The sequence below is a fragment of the Electrophorus electricus genome, chromosome 5 (assembly GCF_041902795.1).
Source record: "Electrophorus electricus isolate QZ-2024a chromosome 5, ASM4190279v1, whole genome shotgun sequence".
Taxonomy (NCBI): domain Eukaryota; kingdom Metazoa; phylum Chordata; class Actinopteri; order Gymnotiformes; family Gymnotidae; genus Electrophorus; species Electrophorus electricus.
Window position 1 is genome coordinate 4,444,944 of NC_137501.1, and position 17,426 is coordinate 4,462,369.

The 17,426-nt window shown below is 44.6% G+C and overlaps 2 protein-coding genes across 4 annotated transcripts; one reads left to right on the top strand and one right to left on the bottom strand.

Annotated features, from left to right (window-relative positions):
- The first annotated feature begins 3,296 nt into the window (after positions 1 to 3,296).
- Positions 3,297 to 4,249, top strand: spaca9 (sperm acrosome associated 9). Its single transcript, XM_081714829.1, has 3 exons — positions 3,297 to 3,425; positions 3,634 to 3,877; positions 3,944 to 4,249. The coding sequence occupies exons 1-3, from the start codon at positions 3,297 to 3,299 to the stop codon at positions 4,240 to 4,242; spliced, it is 672 nt and encodes a 223-aa protein (XP_081570955.1). The 3' UTR covers positions 4,243 to 4,249.
- A 151-nt stretch (positions 4,250 to 4,400) lies between these two features.
- tsc1a (TSC complex subunit 1a) lies at positions 4,401 to 16,937 on the bottom strand. 3 transcript variants are annotated; one of them, XM_081715111.1, is made up of 22 exons: positions 16,779 to 16,937; positions 15,871 to 16,057; positions 15,622 to 15,725; positions 15,356 to 15,508; positions 15,008 to 15,152; positions 14,349 to 14,503; positions 14,072 to 14,146; positions 13,815 to 13,974; positions 13,520 to 13,632; positions 13,191 to 13,353; positions 12,864 to 12,973; positions 12,672 to 12,732; positions 12,416 to 12,496; positions 11,796 to 12,294; positions 10,984 to 11,027; positions 10,206 to 10,378; positions 9,689 to 9,871; positions 9,094 to 9,204; positions 8,843 to 8,965; positions 7,848 to 8,035; positions 7,349 to 7,510; positions 4,401 to 7,157 (listed from the first exon to the last, which is right to left on the bottom strand). In XM_081715111.1, exons 2-22 carry the CDS (start codon positions 15,977 to 15,979, stop codon positions 6,659 to 6,661), a joined length of 3,411 nt encoding a protein of 1,136 aa, XP_081571237.1. In that variant the 5' UTR covers positions 15,980 to 16,057; positions 16,779 to 16,937; the 3' UTR covers positions 4,401 to 6,658. The 3 variants fall into 3 exon arrangements, with proteins under 3 accessions (XP_081571237.1, XP_081571236.1, XP_081571238.1); XM_081715110.1 differs by having other exon boundaries at positions 10,957 to 11,027; XM_081715112.1 differs by lacking the exons at positions 14,349 to 14,503; positions 15,356 to 15,508; positions 15,622 to 15,725; positions 15,871 to 16,057; positions 16,779 to 16,937 and having other exon boundaries at positions 10,957 to 11,027; positions 15,008 to 15,147.
- Between the last annotated feature and the right edge of the window lie 489 nt (positions 16,938 to 17,426).

Consider the following 17,426-nt stretch of genomic DNA (forward strand, 5'->3'; position numbering starts at 1 on the left):
GGCTCACCTCTCCAATCCTCTGCTGTAGCCATTGAACTTGATCTGGGTGTGCTGGAGCTCCACTACCTCTAAATTCTGTTGGTTCTGCTCCACCAGCTTCTTAGCCTTGGCCATTTTAGAGAGCACCAGATTTATCGCAGCTTTCTGGAACACCAGACGTTTCTCCATTTTCTACACAGCAAGCACAAGCAGCATGCCTTCAGCATGTGTATACTGTAATCAGTTTAGTTTCAACAACACATTCTATTTCTGTGATGGAAGCCGTTGTTAGTTCCATGATAAATTTAGGACCACGTGGCTAAACGAACATATTGACAGTACAGGAAACAGTTAAATATGCCCAGATTAAGTAAGATGGTTAAATATCAGCCCCACCACGCGACCCGGTAGATAACGTCGCTAAGATGACCAGGCTATATTTTCCACAATGTCTGTTAATAATGAAACTACAATACTTTTACAGTCAACTACAAATAACGATCCTTTGTTGAAATCCAGTACTATTTATCTGTTCAACAAAGTCATGGACATAAACACAACAAAAGGAGACTTCCAAAAATATTATATGAAAATTGTTTTGAAAGGCTTGCATTAAAAAAGAAAAAGAAATCTGTATCCTGACCACAAAGTGCAGTCACCTGCATGTGAGAGACACTGCTGCTGTGCCTGAAAACAAAGGCCTCACCTGTATGATCACTCACCCTGCTGAAGAAACTAAAAGACTGGATCAGAGATTTTAGTAATTAGACCATCAGCAGCAGCTTTATTCTGTCTGGTCTGGTGACTGTGTCCTCTGTGCACTCCAACTACAACAGTTTCACTGTCCGTGATGGACTTAATTCTGATTGCCACTCTTTTTAGGTGACCTCACATTACTAGATGCTCACACATTGGTCTCTTCTGATTAATCTTAAGCTTTCTGTTTAATGACTAAGCTATCTATCTATCTTTCCTAATACGTTACTAATTACTGTATGCGCCCATGTTTTCTTAAATTGGCTTCTAACTCCCATTGCTTTTTTGTATTGTGATATCCAGAGGATGGGATGCACTTGAGTCTTGGTTGCTCTCAAGGTTTCTTCAAGTTCTGAAAGGAGTATTTCTTTACTAATGTTGCCTTGTAATTGGACTCTGATGTCTGTACAGCTGGTTTGTGATGACACCTGTAATGAAAAGTACTATACAAGTAAATTTGAACTGAATGATACATGGGCAAGCTCATTACATTTTTAACTGATGTGAATTAAATAATCAGTTTTATTACCACGAGGAGTCTCTTTGCTTTACTAAACTTTCCTGATACATTACTAATTACTGTATGCTCCTGTCTGTTCTTTAATTGGCTAATAACTCAAATAGCTTTTTTGATAACTTCAGATGAATCCATGCAGAAGTCCTCCTAAAGTGCTGTGTAATATTGAACCAAAAATAATTATAACAATGAATCATTTAGATTTAGTGTTTGATGTACTGTTGAAATGTCAACATTAACCTTTCAATTTCAGTTTGAAACCCAGACTGACTCAAATGGAGTTGTCATCAGTAAATATGACAAGCCTCATCACTTCAGCATGGTGACTGGCAGTGGTAGGCAACACCCGCCCTGGAGATGCAGAATTCTTGGTGGCTGTGATGAATGGAACCTGGCATGTTCATGCATTGTCATAATCAGTAACATGATGCATCCACCAATGTAACCAGCTACATATTGTTTAATACTCTCTATGGTACAGACTACGGCAATTGTTATTGTAATATACCAAATGACCACACAGTCAGGTGCATGTGTAAGGGATTGGTAGGTATGGCAGTGCGGCATTTAATAGTGGTACTGTGACCCAGCCTTGACCACAACTTCACAAAATGGGGGAAGGGGGTGTAGTTTCCATGGTTTTTAAACTCATCTGTTGCCTTTCTTTTGGACATTCTAATATAATATTTGTTTCTTGGCAGGAGTGAAGGGTAGTTTGGTACTAGACCCTTTTTGTTTTGTACATTTTCATACATTCATATATTCCTTTTATTGGTTTAGCTCAAGTATCTTGAATCGTGTGTGTTTGGCTCACACCCTGGCAGGATGCATCACATCCAGAAGACTAAATGTAAACTAGCACGGATCTCCAATTCTACTGCACTGACTGCAGCCTGACTTCCTGCTCCTTTTTCAGTCTTATCTTTACAAACCCACCCCACATCAGGCTATTCTAAACTTACTTACTTTAATGTTTGTACAGGTCAGCTGTGAAGGGGTGGGGGAGACCGCAATCCTTCAGTTATCCAAGTTAAGTGAAGCAAATGAAATAGGCTTCATTTCATTGAAGTGAAATTCAATACTATTTATCTCTTCAACATGGTCATGGACATAAACACAACAAAAGGAGACTTCCAAAAATGTTATATGAAAATTGTTTTGAAAGGCTTGCATTAGAAAAAAGAAATTTGAATCCTGACCACAAAGTCTTCTGTGGTTGAACAGATTATGTTTGTACTCAAAGAAATGACACAGTAATGCTGTAAGTGTTGTGTTTTGTTTGTGTGTGTATATACATGCAGCAGTTGATCCTTGGTTCAGTATTGCATTATGGCAGGAATGCACAGTTCCTGCATTGGCCTGCTTCACTGGCTCTATGCGGGACACTATCTCAGCCAGGTCTGTGAACGAGGCGTTTGGACATGTCACCACCTGCATAAAAGACCATTCAAAGATCAATTCAGAGAGAAAAGCTGTGTAAGTTTCACCTTGTTTCATGATTTAGTTGGTGGTAGGCTCTAGCCTATTTGTACAATGTAAACATAACGTAGTTCTGGTTAGGTTATCAGCTGTTCTATGTGCCAAATGTTGCAGGGTGTAGTGGAGTCAGCTGGATCCATGCCAAGCTGTGAAGGAGAACCTGCAGTGCCTCACATTCCTGCTCCTGCTCTTGTGGAACTCCTCTTGGTGTCGGTCCTTCAGCATCTTCTCCACCACACCACTACGGCACCACACGTCGAACACCGTCTTCCCATGCTGGTAGCCCACATCCTATGAAAGTGGGGGAGTGGAAATGTGGAGGGATCAACCATAAATTTGGGGCGGGGGAGCAGGAGTCCAGGGGGCGGGGCAACAACTCACGGCAATCTCGTCGAACTTGCCGAAGTCTAGAGTCCCGAATACTGTACTCGCAGTATTCACTCTCCTTGACTGACTCAAGCTGGCGCACACAGCACACGTAAGCCAGCCGTGTCTGGATCTCTGCCATATTCAGCACCTTACATCACTCTGCTTACAAATCACTGTCCACCCAGACTCATACTTCATGTTACCATTCATCACCCAAACACCTGCAGGACAGAAACTCTTGGAATTAAGGAGGAAAGACAATGGGGCACAGCTCACTCCTGAAGAGCTGATTCAAATCATCAAACAGCCATCAGGCTGCCACTGCGTCTCTGCTCACAGAGGTCTCCCAGTTTATCTTTGCAAAGATAAACACCGCAGATCATGCTTGAACCCGGAACTGCCACTTGCCGCTATATTTACTAGCTATATTTACTATATTGTGCATTTTTTAAACTTACAGACCTATCACTTAGTCACTGGGGTTTACGTGAACAATCAGTTTGTAATCAGTTCAAAACATTCTTTGCATGTAGGTACAACGGTATATGACCCACCATTGCAGTAATGCCACAGAGAGGCCAATCTTCCTGCTCTTTCTGGTGATCATAGCCGACCTCGAGACTGAGTTTAAACTCCTCGAGTGCTCAGCATCCACCCAAAGCTTCTCCAGTGAAGCTCTAGACACCTGCAAGAAGCATGTCATCCCTATAGCTCTAACATCAGCCAAACACTGGCAGTTATGTGACAATCTGTTTAATGGAAGAACTGAAGCAGAGAGTCCAGCTAGCAAAAAAATTCACTACAGATATGATTGTACACAATTTGCACTTTTATGACCTCCCTCTTTATGTAGTTCATGTAAGGTTTGGATAAGCTGTTACTTATTTTTGGTTCCACATCACCCTCTCGTGGCCAGCTTCGCGCTGACGGGAGCTAGCGTCCCATTGCCCTCAATTACCGCCACTAACGGGCCTCTCCGGCAAACAGTAGCCAGCAAAGTAGAGAACATTTGTGCAGAGCAGAGTAGGAAAGTAGCTAGTGCATCCACTAGACCCAGACATGCCGTACGTACAGGAACCTGGCATACAGGGACACCTGCCTGGAAGCCACCAGTCCACGCAAGGACATTCAAAATTTTCTAAAATGCTCTTCACTGGCATTATGGATGTATTATGTAACCTGCTGAGTCACTTTTTTTTTTTAGTTAGGTGCTTAAATGTTTCTGATCTGTCACAGCATAACTGGGAAGTGTGCTGTAAATCATCGGTTAAGAAAGAAATGGAGCAATGCAGGCAAAACATGCAAAACATATATTTTTATTTTCTTGATCATAGCTTAACAAGAAGAATACCTTTTGTCTGTGTATTCAGAATCAATACTTTTTTGAACAGAGTCCCTGAGGGCATCTGACTCCACTCCAGATTACTGTCAAATTGTACCATTGTTGTAAAATCTGTTGGAATTTGGCTTCTGGGGAGAGATGTCCTGTTTTTATTAAGGCATTTTGTGAACTATATAAATCACAAATGTCTGGGAGGGCTTTTGCTCACAAAACAAGCAGCAACAATGTTTATGGATACATTTCATTAAAATGAAATATATGATGCAAGATTTGTAATTGTAAGAAGGTGCAATTATACTGTTGGCATATACTTTTTGTCCATGGAGAGCAGGTTTGGGTCGGTGAGTCTCCTGAACAAAATTACCCTACTAACTCACCATGGAAAACCCTTTCAAGTCCAAGGCTAAGGATGAACAGTTTATAATGTTCATATTATCCTCATCACTGTAAACCTTGAGGTCTTCCCCTCAGTTACAGGTTAGAACTGTGTTATACTGAGAAGTATTCCACATTTTCTGGTTTCACATTTTGAACCGAAGTCATGCCTCAGGACTGACTTTTCTTTTGTCTTAAAAATAAAGACCATGGATCTGAAGTGCAAGCCATCGTGAGGAGCCCGTGTATTGGCTATTAGGGGAAATGCTTTTGCTTTGGCAATTATAAATCTATTCATTCAAGCTCCTCTCCTGCTCACAATGTTTCTGCAATATTCAACAGAGAATGAAATAAAACAAAACTGGCATTAACCCATTCATGATCTTAGAATTCAGCTATCAGATATCGCTGTAGTCTGTACGCTGTTACCACAGAACATTCACATTTCACATTCATTCCAAGCAGCGACAGTGTTCCATCCAGCTGTGCTAACTGTACAATCAAACAGCCCAGACTCCTTTCTCTAAATAGGGTGGAGCTTCTAAAGCTGAGTCACTACTGTCTTTGCAGGATGAACTGAACAGCAGCATAGCCTGTGCGGTGCAAGTCTCCAACGAGACTTGCCAAGCAACCACAACACCTGCGTGATTTTACATCCTCCATGCTTTTGAGCTGGCTTTAATTGTAATTCTAAAAAGACATATTGCACTGGTGACTGGGCTAGGTAATCCCAGTATTAAACTGAATTCGTAAAAATAAAACCTACATTTAACACTTGCTTCTTTTCCTCCGTGGGCAAGCATATAAAGTATGGCAGCATACACACACCTGGCTATCTTTTTCAACAAAATCTATAACTTTTCTTGTTTATTCTGCACTAACCATCTTACACAACTGATTTTTTTCCTTTCACAGTTTTATCAGACTGTCTGGGTTTGACTTGATGTTGCCAAAACTATTCAGTGCCCAATCCACAAGGGGAAAACAAACTCAAATTGCTACGTTATTGCTCTTCGCCTTGTGCTGTAAATTAATTCAAGAGAAGCTTTTGGTAATTAATGGTATTTTCATGTGCTTCCTCTAACCATCAAAGTCCCCTTTATCCTGAATTAATTTGAAAGTGAACATAACTGAATCGGGCGCTTACAGAACCAAACGCAATAACTGAGATGGTACGCTTGCTGGAAAAAAAAAAAACACGAGGGCCAAATCACAATCCAAACACACCACTGCCAAACTCAGACATGTCTAGAGCCAAAGCGCCTATCAACAAATTCTAATGCAGCAATAAACCAAATGGTTAGCCAATAAGTGAAGTGGAAAATTTCTTAACACTACCTTATTTTTTGCATTCACAAAGTGCTCTGATTTCATAGTGTGAAATCAGTGTGGTGATTACAAGACTGTTTAAAAGTGGATGGATTGGTTAAAGCTACAATCATCATGCTCTTGGAGCTGAACTGCATCACATTATCCAATTTAGTGCAATAGGGTTACTCTACGAGAAATGTGAAATGTGAAAATCTGGGCGGGGGCGGGGGCGGGGGGGGGGGTGTTCTGTAGGTCCTGCAGGCTGCGGTAGGGGCAGCCCAGCGGTACTACAGGTCAAAACAGAATCTCCTCCTAAAACATAGTGACAGTAGCTTTAAAGCCCTCAGTATATACATGTCTCATTTGGCCATTTTCATAATAGAATAGAGCTTTTAAAATGAACTAAAACAATGCAGTCCACCCTTTTGTTAAAAGGAGCTGCAGATTTCAAAAGGTCTCTTCCTCACCCTGTCTAGTGTTACAAGCAGGTCTACAGCACGAGTCCTACTAACTCAACCTTCCAAGGTTCCCTAAGTCTGCTCCTGGAGGGCCTCATTGTAGTCCATGATCCGCAGGTCCTGCTGCCTCCGCCGGTGGATGTTGTAAGCCCGGGCCCTGTGCCGATCCGCGGTCCGGGGCTCAGGCCGCTCAGCGGGCTCGGTGGCCTGGGTCGCTGGGCCCTCCCTGCCCAGCCTGGGCGGGGGGTTTTCTGCAGGCTCTGAGCTCTGGTCCTGCAGGCCTCGGTAGGGGCAGCCCAGTGGTGCCAGCTCCTCCTCACACTGGCTCTTCCGCTTTTTCACAAGCTCTTGGTTGTGCATTCCCAGGAAGCTGCGGGCACTGGGGTAGGAGTCGACAGCCAGTGAGGAGTTGCGGGAAAGGACAGACAGGTCTTCTTCCTGACTGCCATTGATCAATGCAGTGGGAGGTAGAGAGCCAGACCAAAGGTCGCCGTTGACACACATGTACAAACTCTGCTCTCTTGTGCCTGGCTCAGGAGCTTGGGCTGGCCCTGGATTGTTGCCATTGGACCTGATATAAATACAGTTGGGAATCTGCTTAAGTTAAATTATTAAGCATGTTTCACATTACATATTATATTAAAAGTTTTCTCTTGCAGCTGCCTCTCAGACATACTTTGACCTGTTTGCAATGACAGTTAGTATACGGTCCCTTGTTATCACCTTGCAACTAAGAAAGAAGAGAGATTTTAAACTCCTCACCTCTGGTTAGGGGAGCCGGTGTGCTCAGCACTGCCTGCTGGTGTAGTGTTAGATATATTGTTGATCTCTAGCTGGCTATACATCTGGAGCAGTTCTGACTGCAGCGCCTGAGTCATGTGCTTCTGAGCCAGATACCTGTTCTCTGAAGCCTGCAACTCCCCCCTAGAGAAAAAACATGCAAGTGCATGTTTCTAACAGACCACCAGCGGGAATTTACTTATTCATAAACAGAAACAAGTTAATAGTTTGGGGAAAGGAGTTGCACATGTACTACAGAAATTCCATAGCTGCAAGCATTTACATTTATGGCATTTAGCTGACACTTTTATCCAAAGCCACTTGAGCAATTGAGGGTTAAGGGCCTTGCTCAGGGGCCCAACAGTGGCAACTTGCCAGTGGTGGGGCTTGAACCAGCAACCTTCTGATTACAAGTCAAGTACCTTAACCACTGAGCTACCACTGCCCAGTGGCAGTGTAGGGTCTGTTTAGATGTGTGTACTTGGCCTGGCTTTTGACGTTTTCCAGCAGTTTCTTCTGCTCCAGGATGAGGTGCTCTTTCTTGGCGAGCTGTGCCTCCAGTTCGATGATGCGCTGCTGAGCTGCCTCCAGCTTCTGGCTCTGCTGAACAGAGCTCTGCCTGAACCGCTCACACTCTCGAGCAGAACATGCCTGGAGCATCTTCAGCTCCTAGCGCCATAAACCCACCCGCAAATGCAAGACAAAGCAGTTAAAAAGCACCTAGGATGGTGTACAACACCTCGTCCACCTAACATGGACAGTCCTCTTCCCCGCTACGGTACTTTCGCTAGCCTCTGCCAGACAGCTGCACTCACGTTATTATTACTGTCACCATCATGGCCATATTTTTTCTTCATATCCACCCATGCATATCCAGTCTTTATTTTGAATATTTGCACAGTACTGATGTTTCAGTGGACTGTCTGTACATCAAAGCAGGTGCATTGGACACCGAGGTACACCAGTGAGGCACATCGCCACATTTGCATTTTGATTACATCTGCATATTTGCACTTCCTCAATGTCACATCTTTACATCTGGTACTTTATGCACTGTACACAGGATGTACATTGAATCCTTTTAAGGTGCATATATTTTGACAGAACTCATTTTCTTTATTTAGATTTATTTTTAATGTTTATGGCATTTTACCACTCTTTCACAGCATGTTATTATTGCTGCCATGAGACCTACATTTCCCAGCATATTTTACCTTATGCGATCCTACGATGACAAGGCGAATAAAAGAAAAGAAGCGTTTTGGTGGAGATTTGTCAAATTAGCTTACTACTGCAGACACCTGGATATAAACATGACATCAGATACTTGGAATTTGTTCATTCCAGTTCTAACAGACAGCAAATACCTACACCTCAGAGTGCACATTAATATTTCGCTGATATTTTACTGATGGAATGAACATGGTCAGTTTAGGTCCAGCATCAGGTCCAGCATGTACAGAGTCGCACACTTACCTTGTGTGCCTCAGGTCCTAGCTGCTGGACCTCCTGCACACACATTCTGTTGGCCTCCCCTAGCAGTAACAGCTGTTTGTTCAAGAAGGACACCTGCTGCTCCATGCATTCAGTGTTCTCGAGCTGGGGTGTGTGCAAGACAAAGAAAATGAAGCGCTCTTACAAAAGTGACCATGTAAACGCAGGAGTAGTTTGTGCACCGTGTCTGTACACAGGGCGGGGTTTCAGCCTGCAGGCCTGCTGCAGCTAACCTTGATGGACAGCTGGCTGAGCAGGTGTCCTGCATTGCACACTTTGTTATTGGCTCTCTGCAGCTTCGCCTCCAACTTGCCCATGTTCTTCTGGCTCTCCTGCAAGTCCCGCTGAGAAAGCAGCAAAACACGAGACACTTCTATGCATTCAAACAGACTGCCAAAAGTACAGAAAGGTTTCTTTCAGAAATAATTAACAACAGTACATTCCTATATATTCCTGTAATGAGACGTTACACAACTGAAGCCAAGCTAATTCCCAATTGTCACTCTTCGAATCTGTTTACTTATTAACTAGCTCCAAAATGATCAGCACTCTGTGTAAATGTTATTTAACTCCAGCACTCAAATACAATTCCAGTCTGTTTTTTTGTAATCACTGAACAGAAGATAACTGAACAGTTAATGTAAATGATTGGCAACTGTGTCATCATGCCCCAGTTAAAGGGAGCGTGGAAAATCTAACCTGGACCTTGTGTACAACACATTGAATACATCTACATACAACTGTTTAACTATCAGTGACCAAACATCCCCCCCATACATCAGCCTCCATCTCTGTTCCAAGCCAAAGCTTGGTGTGCCGTGGGCTGACCTGTAGCTCCTGAGTCTGGGTGTAGTAGTCGTTCCTCTCCTGCTGGAGGTGATGCAGCTGGTCGTGGAGTTTCTGCACGCGGGCGTCGGCATCCTGCTGCACTTGCTTGGAGCGCTGCTGCTCCTCCTGCAGGCTCACGCGCAGAGCCTGATTTTCCATCTCCTGCAGGCGGAGCTGGGCTTTCTACACACAGACACACACACACACACACAAAAAGACAGAGCGAGAGAGAGAGAGAGAGAGAGAGAGAGACAGAAAACTAGCATTTAGGAAAACGGCAGCTTTGTTTAAGTGGTCACATGTCCAATTGTTAAGACTATTCTAACAGGCAGAGCATTCAAAATTATGCTTGTACAAATGTTTATCAAAGATGATTCTGTGATATGACGCCCACCCCAAATAAGCAAATTTCACTTCCGAAACATTAATGATCCCACATCAAAAACGTAAAAAATACAGGAAGATGAAAGGTGTCAGCCTTCCATTAAAAAGCATCTGTAACACTGAGCTCCTTTACCATGGAGGTGTTCTGCTCCTCGAGCGCCGTAGCATTGATGACACGGCGGAGCAGACGGCGGTTGCGCACGGCGTGCTGCTCCCGCTTGTGCCTCTCGTAGAGCAGCTGTCCGTGCAGCAGCAGGAGCTGACTGCGCAGGAGCTCCTGCTCGTCCAGTGCCCCGGGGCCCACGCCTGCAACACACACACCCCACAGCGCTCTGTACCACGGCCCAGCCCGCACGCAACGACACACGCACACACAACCCACAGCGCTCTGTACGACGGCCCAGCCCGCACGCAACGACACACGCGCACACAACCCACAGCGCTCTGTACCACGGCCCAGCCCGCACGCAACGACACACGCACACACAACCCACAGCGCTCTGTACCACGGCCCAGCCCGCACGCAACGACACACGCACACCCCATAGCGCTCTGTACCACGGCCTCGTCGCCACCAACATGCCACTGCATGACCCTCACTGCCTAGTTCTGTGGAAAAACCCTCTTGCTATGAACAGATATGAGCTGATATTACTTTGGAACTATTTAACATTTAAGAAAAGGGTAAATGTAAAACATTTCAAGAGTAGAAAGTAGGAGAAGAGTAACATATAAATACACTGATATTTTAAGTCAGACAATGGCTAAAAAAAAGAAAAAAAAGAGATATGTATACAGACAGGCACGAAAGGATCCCAAGGACAGCTTGAAGGACAGCCTTCTCAACTGTGGGTGGAGTCTATGCAAATTAGATGACTAAATACCTTTTCCTTTATTGCATTGACGTTTACCTCCAGAGTGTAGCTCAGCTGATTGATTTGACAAAGATGTGGATCTGAAAGACAACAACAGACCTTTCAGACCTTTCTCGTAGACATCTTTGCCTGAACATTGTTACAAAGACCTCACAATTCAGAAGAATTAGTGCCAGCAACTTCTCTGTGATGGAATTTGGGGTGCAAACTTAATTATACCCAGGATGAGGTGACGAATATCACGGCGGTCATCAGACCAGGAGCTGCCTTCATTGAATTAAGCCCATGTACATCAGGTGATTTCAGGGTAAAATGTTAAGGGCAGAAAACGATAGTGTGTTTCCAGTTTTAGCTGGAAATCCTCCAAGCCTGCCTGAGCCTTTCCTGCTCCTCTACACATCCTCCCTAATACACACAGGATGAGATGTCAAATACCCTCTGCTAAACCCTTCAGGTTTTACATGGGCCACACCTTTTGTTCAAGTACCGTGCAAGCTCGTCACAGGGGTCGTCAGGAGGTGTCTTCACCTCCCTTCTTCAGCGTTGAGCCCATGACACCTCTGAAAGGCTCCCAGTTCCTCCCCCTCCAAGCTCACTTTTAAAACCACCTGTTCCCACGTAGCCAAACTCTTCCTTAATTAATTGCTGACGTTAAACCCAAAGCACAGCCTCTTCGGCACTGCCAATCCTCCCTAAAGCGTAACCCATAGTGGCGTCCTCAGTGACTAACGCAACGTTAACCAATTCCATATGGATGGCAATCAAAATATAAAAGTATTATCATACAAAAAGTAGGTTTTTTTTGGTTTTTTTTTAAAATGAAAAATGACTCCAGCGTTACAGCTCACCTCTTTGAAACTTTCTCGTGGAGCTCTTGACCTTGCTGGATGAGACGATCGAGCACCTCCAGGGGGGACGTGGCGGACAGATCTTCACCTTCCAGCTCTCCTCGCTGCTCCCTCTCGCCCTCGGCCTTCCGCCGGGCCTCTGCTGTCCTCCTGCCCACAAACAGAGAGGCCAGCTTGGGCAGGGCCAGGTCAAACAGGGGCTCGTATGGAAAGAAGCCCTTCGACAGCTCGGCTGAGGCGTCCTCCGCTGCGTTGGGGCTCAGGGAGCTCTCGATGGGCGTGAACCCAGGCCAGAGGGACCAGTGAGGTTGATGGTTTGCGCCTTTAGGGCTGCCCGCAGCTCTGTCAGGAGTGGAGGCCATATTGGGAGGAAGGGTGTCCTGGCAGGGGTTGGAGGGGAAGGGAGCATCAGGGGCCACACAGGAGGAATCCAGTCCGAGTATGGGGAGTGGGCTGAGATCGCCCCGGGTTAGTGTCAGCAACTCCTCTGTGATGGCCTCTGGTGTGCAAAAAATGGTCAAGAACAAATATAATAATTACTACTCAATATTCATTTCCTAATCTGTCTAAGCACAGAATTATACAGTCACAAGGATAAAACGTATTATTTCCAACATTACCTTCCTCTCTCTCCTTCTCTGTCTTCACAAAGTCAGGGAGCTCAGTCAACAGTACAGGACTCAGAGCATCACCTGCTCCACCTGAAACAGCAGGAAGCACAACAAGCTTTTTACACTGAGCGACAGATGTGACCTTTGTTGCCAAATTTAAGATGAAGGGATTTACTGATCAATAAAAGACTCCGCATGACCATGACCAGGTGAAATCACAATAAAACCAACTAGCTTTAAAACTGAAGTCATTACATGCACTCACCTTTGCTGATGATACATGTGGATGTGTCTTGTTTAAGCTCTTTGATTGGCTCCTGATTTGCCTGAGCAAGTTTGTGGTTCAGGGATTGGACAAAAATGAAGATGAAAAGAAAAACAGAAAGCAGTGACATGCAAATTCCATTCCGTTTCCCCAAATGGTTTTGAGCGTGTACTGTTCAGGGTAGTCTTTCACCTTTACAGGAGGAAGGGTAGTGCTGGTAGGCTGGACAGTGTGCTCGAGCTCCTCCGTGAGCGAGGGGAGGGGAGAAGACCCTGAGGGTGTGGAGGCGGATTTTCCATCCACTGTGGCAGACACGTTACTCGTTACATGTGACACATTACAGCCTTATGCTCCAGCAAACTTGGTGTCAGCACAAACGGGCCCAAACACAGGCATTCGTGACAAACAGCACTGGTGAAAAAGGCGGCACTGGGAGAGCTGACCAAGACCTCTCAAACAATGAAGACCTCAACACAATGAAGCTGACCATTAACTCCATGATGCATGTGCCCAGCTGACCTGGCGTGCTGGGGACCCGTCCCGAGAGGTGCGAGGCACTGTGTGAGAGATCGGTGACGGTGGTGGGGGACATTCCTCTGGAGCTGGGAGGGGTGCTTAACCCGCAGACAGAGGATGGGCTCCATGTGACCTCCTTCATCCCTGAGGGCGTTGCCTCAAAACCCTGCAATCACATTGGACAAAAGTGGCCATCAGATGCACCAAGCAGATACTGTGTACCTTGTCTAAGGGTTTTGTTGTTGATTTCATTCTTTGCTTGCAGTAGCTTATGTGCTATTTACACAGTTCATGCTGAAAATATGCAGGTACTAATTGGTGAGACCAGTCACCTGTAGTCTGTGTGTCTGTGGGCTGAGACCTGTGTCCTGGGTGACTGTGAGATGTGGTAAGTAAAGGGAGAGAGACTGATGAACTGTGGTCATTGATGTGAGAGGGGAACTTCCTATAAAGAGGTACACAAACAGAGCAGTCAGAAGGCAAAACAGACATTCATGTTCGATTTGTGAGGGAACTGACTCAAGAAACAAACAGAAGGGGTCACAGGTTCATAAAGGTGTTTGAATTTGACCTCCAAAGAAGTTTCTGAGCCTTCCGAAGAAGCGAACAAGTTTAATGTACTCTAACCCGGGCTGCGGAAGTCCGAGTAGGACCTGCTACAGTTGACAGCACCCCATGGCATGTATTCAGGCAGGAACGAGTATCCCTCCTCACAAGACGCCTCCTTCGGGTCCAGGGATACTTTGGCACATTCAATAACAATGTCGTGGGTTTCAAACCTCTTCCACCTGAAACATTGCATATAATTATATATTATATATACACACACACACACACATCAGTGGATCAATATATCAACTGTACATGGAGTTCGGCGAGACTCCCCTTATCGGATCCAGCTCGCAGTCTTTGGTTCCAGTGACAAGCTCTGGATGTATCCGCACATGTTGCAGCATTGGCTTGTTGAAAAACAACCAATAAATGATCATATGAGCTGCTGCTTAGTTGTCATTTATCAACAATAAAAAGCTTAGGTCCAACCCAGAGGGCCAGACAGTGACATGCACTGACGTACAGTCAGCAATGAAACCTTTGCAGAAATTAAACACACATCACTAAGGAACATAAGAGCCTATTGCCAATACAGAGCTGTGGCATCACCTTAACCACCTCCTCAAAAGTGTCTACGTTCTCCTTCATACTGTAGTGTGCCCGCAGGTAGGACACAAAGTTGCAGGGGTACATGCCGTAAAGGCGGTGGAAAAGTGAGTACACGCTGGCATGGAGATGAACTGCATATACTCCCTGAGCATGGCCTAGAGGACACATGTCAAAAGAGTCATTAAAATACTATGACCTAAATACAATTTCCAGACACAAAAAAAAAGTCATCAAAAAGGAGCAGGTTCTCGTTATTAATAACACCCTTTAAAAATATAAAGGTTCTAGCTCTGATGGAACCGGAGCTGGGTAATATGCCAAAACAACAAAACATGCGAAAAAAAACCATCCCCACCCTTTTTTTTTTAAGCTTACCTTGCATGATTCATTATTTTGATTTTTGTAGTTTTTATATAATCCAATTGGGGAAAAAAAATCTTTATTACAATGGGGATTAGTAAGAAGGCTGAAGTGTTCTTCAAAGTGTTAATGGTGGCCATGTACTCAGCATTATGGAAGGACACATTTGTCCCCCCCCACAAGCAGGGGAAATAACATAAAATAGCACTAGCCTTTTAGCTACAGTTCTGTTATTTACATTATTGTAACACTATTGTTATTTACATTATTACTGTAAAGGGAGCATTATTGTAAACTACCTGGGTTTCTCTGATTCCAAGCAGCCAGTCGTCCGAAGATGTCGAAACATTCAAAGGGAAGCTGTTTGCCAGTCTGCGGTATCACAGGCAGGAGGACGATCAACACCAGCACGCCAGTTATGAGAACCAGAACATCTGACTCGGACTGTCGGCGCAGCAACAGGGAGAAATCATTAGATGATTACATCATTACATGATGCTTATCGACTCAGTAATAAAAAAAACCCAAACTCAAATCAGACATGACTACAACCTAATTTCTCTCATCACACGGGTGAACCCATTCACGACGCCCCCCCCCCCCCCCCTGGACAGTTAGTTGCACTCCACTGGCCTTTTGCTCAGTACCTTGAGGCATTTGAGCAGCGATGTGAGCAGCGGGAAGCGCGCGATCCTGTGGATCCAGGGCGGCTGTCTGCGAACGACGTGGCCCAGGAGGGTGAGTGTGGGCAGCCTGCAGCCTGGCTTGGCCAGACATTCATTCATCTTGTCCAAAAGGTGCTTAAGGAAAAAGAAAAAGCCACATAATTATTTAGCACAAGGCCATGACTGCAGAGTTGGGGGCGCATGACACCATCATACAGTGCATGCTCATTCCTCCATAGTTTCCTCACCTTGTCATGAGGCTCTCTGACCGATGACAAGATGTCCGCAGCCTGAGGAGAGCTCGTGTCCAAATAATAATCCACAAGGCCATTGAGAAGCACATACCCTTTATCTAACAAACAAATTGATGGGCAAAACAAATAAGATTCTATTACAGAGTTCAATATGCAAGTAAAGCTGAAATAAAAAGTACCATGTGGAATTGTCTATAAATCATAAATTCAAAGAAAGAAGGGGAGAGTGGCAAGGTGGCAAACCTGTGCTAAGGTTCTCCTGTAACAGACTTCTGACCTGCTCCAGTTCATGTAAATCTGTGGACTCCAAAAGTGGGAGGAGGTCTATCACATTTGTCTGGTCCTTGGCCATGGCAGTGCTAGGCAGAGAGCAGTACTACGGGTATTCTCACAGTGTATTCTAAGGCCCTGCTGTGTCAACATGGAGTGCCTAGGCAAAAACATAAAATATCTAGTTATGAGAGGTGATGTCAGTGTCGGCAATAAGCTTAACAGAACACAGCTTGTATGCAAACGGACGACTGCCCCGGTGGATATGCGAGTATGCTTGGGAATACAAGACTAAGTTGGCTAACCGCTAAGCTAGTTAGCCTCATGGTGAACCTTGAATCTATTCTAAACAATGCAGGACGTGCAGGTTGCATTTAACGCTAGCTAGCTAGTTATTGACAACGTGATTGTTTGTGCGTTTATCGTCGTTACAGTTCCCTATCTAGACTTCAGTCACCAATCGTTCTCGTATTAACTAACACACACGACAACTGACATTTATATGAACAACAATAAACACTTTAAACTGACTTTCATTCTCGTGTTTGGACAACATTCTGCGTAGGTTAACGACCGAAAGCCTACGTTTCAATCACAGCTAACGTTAGCTAGCTTAGCTAGTTAGCAGAAAGAAATTGGTTTCGCTCAGTCTAACAGTGATGACATTATCCTAAACGCTACATTTACAACAGCTTAACAGAGATTCCGTGTAATGCGATGAAATAAATTTCATGTGCTGCCGTAAAAACACTTTATTGGCTACGCTTTAAAAAGTCTGAAGCATACACATTACCGCCATCTTGGCCACTTAGCTATCTCGCTAGCTAACAACTTTATGGGCTACTGGGTTGTTTGCGCAGATGAAAAATAGTCCACAGCACCTTCGTAGTATGTTCCAGTCCAAATGAAGTTCAGCGGTTGTATTAATGTTGATTGCCACTACAATCAGACATTAAGAGAGACTTCTGCCACTCTATCACAAGATTATTGCGTGTGTGACAGAGAGGTGCGAGTGGGACTGCAACTGGAGCTGAGTTCAGTGTGACAGGACCAACTGCGCATGCGCAGAAAAGAAAAAAGAAACCGCGACCGGCGGAGATGACGTCAGTGATGTTTATTTATTATCTTAAGGTGGTCTGACGTATCAGTCCATGAAATTCCAAAAACGAGACACCACATGTGATGGATGTAACTACTTTACAAAAGGTACTTAAACAACAAATGGAGTCACTGTCTGCAAGTACACGAGAGCTCTAGAAGGACTCGTCGTATCTCGTTCAGCTGGAGTTGTTCTTTAATTGACTGAAAGGACAAACAAACTAAACGATACAAATAAATAAGAACTGGGGTAGCGCTTGCATTTTCACTAAATGGGTGCATGCGGAAAGTCCTCTACACAGGCTATAAAAATGCATGACGTCTACACTACCCAAATACATGGAACTGTAAATGTAACCCCAGTCAAAAAATGAATATCTGAGCAATCAAGCAGTACAAATTGTCACTACTTTGTAAAAAAAAAGCAACAA